The sequence below is a fragment of the Morone saxatilis genome, unplaced genomic scaffold, assembly GCF_004916995.1.
Source record: "Morone saxatilis isolate NCDOM2014 unplaced genomic scaffold, NCSU_SB_2.0 Contig9, whole genome shotgun sequence".
Lineage (NCBI taxonomy): Eukaryota > Metazoa > Chordata > Actinopteri > Moronidae > Morone > Morone saxatilis.
Genome location: NW_023340268.1, coordinates 9095692 through 9101420, shown reverse-complemented (window position 1 = coordinate 9101420; position 5729 = coordinate 9095692). Strand labels below are relative to the sequence as shown.

The 5729-nt window shown below is 41.2% G+C and overlaps 1 protein-coding gene across 1 annotated transcript in view; it reads left to right on the top strand.

Annotated features, from left to right (window-relative positions):
* The window catches only part of LOC118343174 (TBC1 domain family member 20-like), a 13296-nt gene extending 8030 nt beyond the window's left edge, over positions 1-5266 (top strand). The window contains exons 10-11 of the mRNA XM_035681927.1: positions 1066-1175; positions 2514-5266. Coding sequence (XP_035537820.1) covers positions 1066-1175; positions 2514-2680 — 277 coding nt within the window. The 3' untranslated portion in view covers positions 2681-5266. The remainder of the gene's footprint in view (positions 1-1065; positions 1176-2513) is intronic.
* The last annotated feature ends 463 nt before the right edge of the window (positions 5267-5729 follow it).

Below are 5729 nucleotides of genomic sequence, written 5' to 3'. Positions count from 1 at the left end.
AAGTGGGTCGTCTTTTACGGAGGCCCACCATGTTGAACCGCCATGTTTCTACAGTAGCCCAGAACAGACAAACCAAACACTGGTTTTAAATTGGGCCTAGTTTCTCCTTGATGCTTGGAAGGCTGAGGTGTATTCAAATGGTTGCAATATATGCCACTGAATCGTACACACTGATCCTTTAAAATCCAGTATGTAGTAAATGTGATAAGCAAACACATTAACTAAATGATAAAGTGTAAACCCACTGTGCTATATAAAGAAATATTTTTCTTTAATAAATACTCATGCAACTAGGGCTTAAAAAATCTATCATTTCAGTTCATCAGTAAATTATTTAATTAATCAAGTGATTAGTCCACAAAATGTCACAAAATTGTAAAAACGGCCCATCACAACTTCTCGTATGTTATCTTCTAATTACACGATTAAAGGAAATCTGCACATTTAAGAATCAACACTTCAATAGTATCACATAAACATATGTTAAAGGTGGTTTATTATGACTGCAGGTGGTGTGATGTAATTCTGTCAGTAGCCAATAGGAGATGCTCTAAAAACACATCCAAACTCAGTGGGGCTGCTGACACAGACACACACACACACACACACACACACACACACAGGCCATTTGGTGTGTGTGTGTGTGTGTGTAACCATGCGTGTGACCATTTTTCCACATTTTTTATTATTGAGGAGGAAGCATTAGATACAGAACCACACTTTTTCTCTCTCTCTGTTTCTCCCTCATCAGTCTCTTTGTCAGTGTCCTTCAAGCGTTCCTTACGGTCATTGTTCAGGAGAGGAAGTGACATCACTGACACAGGACCTTCACTGACTGATATTCACGTCCCATAATGCATTACTCCCCTAGCTTCCTATATACAGGATCTACTGACTTAGTAGATCTTTCAAACTGTCTCTCACCTGTCTTTATCTATCAGTTTATCCTTCAGTCCATCTCTTTATGTCAATTCAGCTGTCCATGCTTCATCGTAAACCTGACTCTGTTCTCCATCACCGACTAACTCTCCTTCCCTCTTCTTTTCCTCCATTTTCTATCTCCAGTCTGTCCATCAGCACCTTCCAGGCATTTCAGCTCTCCACCCTCCACCAGAGGCCCGACTCTGTTCTCCGACGACTCACTAAGGCCCATGGCTCCTCCACCTCCAAACACGGTAAAAATAGTATCTTTAATCTTATTACTGACTCTTAAGGACTTCACACATGCAGACACGTGCAGATGGGTGAAGTAAAATTGAATTCTTGTTGCATACTCTTTGAAGTTGGGTAGAAATTAATATCGACTGTGAGATTGCAAGAACAAACATTTCCAACCTGACCATGAAAGTCATTTGATGGATCCGCAGAACACGATTGTTCAAAACAAAGCAACAGTAAATATGTCATCCCCCACAAACGCTGCCCCCCTTTAGACCAATCAATAAGAAGTAAACAAATGATGTAGTACTCCCATCAGACCAATCAAGTGCAAATTTAAATATGCTAGAAAAGAACAAAGAGATGCTTTATTCCCGTAGGTTTCGTGAAAATCTGATCAGTGGCATCTGACATATTGTCTGTGATGTACAGGCAATCAAAAATATGCTGTAACATTCCCCTCAGGCCAAACAGTGTAATAATAAAATTGATGCACATCATTCCCTGCAGTTTCATCAAAATTCAATTAGCAGCATCGAGATGAGGTGCATAACGGCCGATCTATAGCATCACCTGATTTCACTGTGGCGGAGAATGAATGGGAGTCATCAGACAACTCGGTGTCGAAATTTTAAACTAATGATGAATATTGGCTGACGACTAAAAAGTTAGAAACCTCAAGATTTTTATTATGTCAAACCTTGTTTCTGATTCTATTTAGGAGCTGCTTGCTTCAGCAATAGCCATCGAATATATTTGCATTGTGTAATCTCTTCTCCACTGTATAGACTGTAGTAGCTTCAGTTGTGTGTTAAATAGGGATGCACAATATTGGATATTTGCCGTACTGTATGAGCTGCTGCTTGTTTATTTATACTGAGAGGTGTGTAGAATATTCAGTGTACCCAGTATAACTCACTACAATTCAACAGTACTACTGTGGCCTCCAACATGACCGCAAAGTTGAATTGAATCAATAAAAAACAAACTGACCATTATAACCTTCATAAAGGTATTTATTACAGGACTTGTATTAGGCTGCATTAGTTTTGGCTAGGTGTACCTAATAAATAAAAAAATAAAGTGAGAGTACTGCTTAGCAAAGATCAGGGAGCAGGATTGGTTCATTAATATTTAATTGTTGTGTATTATTGCTTTTGACCCCTCCTTGTCTCGACTTGTTTTGACAAACCTTTGACCCCCCTCTTTGATTCCAGTACTGGTAAGAAAATGCAGCTTGATCCTCCTCTGGTTCAGCTTCCAGCATTTTGAATCCTCTTGACTCCTCCTTGTCTCCGCTGCTCACACTCTGACCCCTCCTCCTTGTTCTGTGCTCGTATCCTCTTGACACTCAGGCTTGGAAGCAGCTTTGCCCCGGGACCGAGGCCAGTTGTGGGGGAAGGGGAACAGGATGGTGAAGATGGCTGTGTGGGGGCTGTCCGCCACGCTCGGGGCAGCCGTGTTCGCTGTGGCTCACACGGCCATGGACTGGGGACCTGAGGTGTTACTACAGCTGTTCTGATGTGATGCGGTGGGGATTTAGACTGTTAGACACATACACACACACACACACACACACTGACACATGGTGACAGCAGACACACATCTGCTCTTCAGATGGATTAACAATGAACATTTATACACAAATAAAGAAGTTGAAGACTTGATGCTCATCTCTCCTGCTGAGAGGAAACATTGGAAGAAAACAAAAAGCAGGAGGAGGTCAGTTATCTTGGTGCCAAACAGGTTGTTGCTACTCAACCACGATGAACATATGTTAACCACTTGCCAGCCTCAGGATGTGTGTGCATGTGTGCGAGTGGGTGTATGTGTGTTTGTATGTTTCTAAGCAAGTATCGCAGACCTCAAACCGCGTGGATTGATAACTGATATATGAACTACTGTTGTTTGATTGAATTGTCAAAAACTACGCTAGGACCCCTGGGCAAAAGCTTCTCTCTGAAGTGACTGTGAACCTTTTAAAAAGTCAAACAAATGACCACCAAGAGACGCAAAACAACTACAAAAAGACGCAAAACGCCCACAAAAAGATGCAAAATGACTACAAAAGAAAGACCCAAAACTGCCAGACAGACACAAAGCAACCACAGAGACTCAAAATAACTACAAAGAAATGCAAACTGACTACAAAGAGACACAAAACAACCTGAGAAAAGACACAAAACCACTAGAGACTCAAAAAAACTACACAAGGGACACAAAACAACCACAAATAGACACAAAATGACCTCAGAAATGCAAAATGACAACAAAGAGACCTAAAACAACCAGAAAGAGACTCAAAATAACCACAAAGAGACTCAAAAGAACCACAAAATGACCATGAACTGACACAAAACGTCCACAAAGAGACGTGAATGAGTTGTTTGCAGTTGTTCTGTGTCTGTGTGGGGCTCTTGCTCTTATGTAGGGGAGGGGAGGGGGGCCGCCGCACGCTCTTGTTTGGCCTCATAATCCATCCATGCATGTGAGACATTAACACTTCTTGCTTTTTCAGGCTTTGCTCACGCGTTACATGTTACGTCGGTGTAACATTTTAAAAATGTGTCTCTGTGTGTTACCTGTTAGCTGATTATTTTACTGATGACTCGTTTTTAGACATGCCATGCTTGTTTTGTTGCATTGCTGTTGATGGTTGATTTTAATGCGCTTGTTGGATCAGCAGCCATATCTGAGAGCCAAAAGTGCCCGTAGCCAGCACTGATGACACATGAATACAAATTATTAAAGAGCAGTGTTTTCTGCTGAAAGCTTCCAGTTAAGAGCAAAAGAAAGAGAGAGCGGGAGAGAAATGGGAAAGATGGAGGAAGAGATTTTGCCTGTGAGCCACTGGTATTAATTGCTTTACTCCAGGTGTCAGCAAATTACATTTACAGTAGAGTTTGACACGCAAAACGAGCTGTTGCTGCCCCCAAAATGTGAACATAACACGCAGTTAGTGGCCACACTCGATGCGAGCAGTTGGGGCCTTTTGCAGATGCATTTTTTACAGGAAGTATTGAAATACATATTTTTTTTAATATGTTATTTTTGATATTTTCCGTAGCTTGTCTGGCTGTTGTGGCCCACCACTGCTGAATGAATATGGGGAAGACACCAGTACTTTTACATTCTTAAAATATTTAGTAGGTTTGCGCCAACATCCACCCCGAACAGCCGTCAACAGAGCTACACTACATGTACTCAGTTCTTCCTCAACATCATATTTCTCCCCAGTATTTTATTCTGTAGATTCACTTAAAAATGTACAAAGGTACATTCGGACTGGTCATTTACACATATACCATTAGCAAAAGTTTTTTTTTTTTTATATTTGTGGAAGAAGTAAACTAACTGCATCGTCTCAAGAGGGCACCACACATACTTTATTTATTATCGGACCAAAGTGTTCGTTTGACCATAAATGTAATTGGAGTTTCATAACCTGAAAGGTGAATATAAATAATACAGACTGTTTCCACCTGAGGTACATACATATGTACAGAACAAACAGCAATGCATGCTCTGGTTGTTGATTTATATTCTGAAACATTCATCAGCTTTTACTCGGTTGTAGCCAAGCTGCTGCGTCTGTTTACTGGAGTCACAACCCTCTCCTCCCTCCTCGCCCCTGGCTTCGAATGTCACATTTTTGCACAGCTGGATGTAAAGTTTACACTGTTGATTTTTAGTTGCACATCCATTCAACGGGTATTTGCTTTGCTGTGTATGAAATTACAGTAGTAAATGTGTTGCACGAGTTCTCCAGAAAGTCACATTTTTAGCCTTCAGGGCGATCTAAGAAGAACTGCAGCTGAGTAGTTAACAAGCCGGTCAATCAATCTACCACTCCATTAAGTAGTTAGTTGCAGGCATTCTTCAGAAAAAGCCAATTGCTGTGATTTTTATTGGTGATAATCAGTCGGACAATAAATCAATCAATGGGCTGTAATGGAGTTAGTCGGCTGGCCTGTTAGCCAGATTCAGACATCTAGTGCATCAGTAACCTTTGAGGCTGGTTTAATAACCTTGTACATCATGTAAAACATCACATGTGCAATGTGAGTGTGTGTGTGTGTGTGTGTGTGTGTGTGTGAGATATATATATATATATGTGTGTGTGTGATGGCGGAGGCTGCTTCCTTCCCCTCAGCAGATGAGTATCATACGAGGGAGGATTAGACTCCTGCTCCTGTGTATGTGCGTATGTGTGTGTGTGTGTGATCACAGCCATGTGTGCTGGGCTGCTTCATGCGGCTGTGGAGGCTCCAGCTGGTCTGGGCAGAGCCACGGGCATGGGGTGGAGAGGGGCGGAGGAGGACGGGGTTTAAGTTTCGTTTAGTCGACTATTTTTATAAACACTATTTTAATAAAGTGCACATTAAAATGATGATTAGGGTCGGCTGAGGTTGAGGGTAAAGTCATCACAGGACATTATCAATTACTAACATCAACACACTAAATGTGGATTTTTTTACTCAGTTTACTCCCACTTAAAAGCACATGATGATAAAAAAACTGCTATATCGAATAACCTTCTTGCCTGTTTTTGAGTGGGTGATCACAATCCA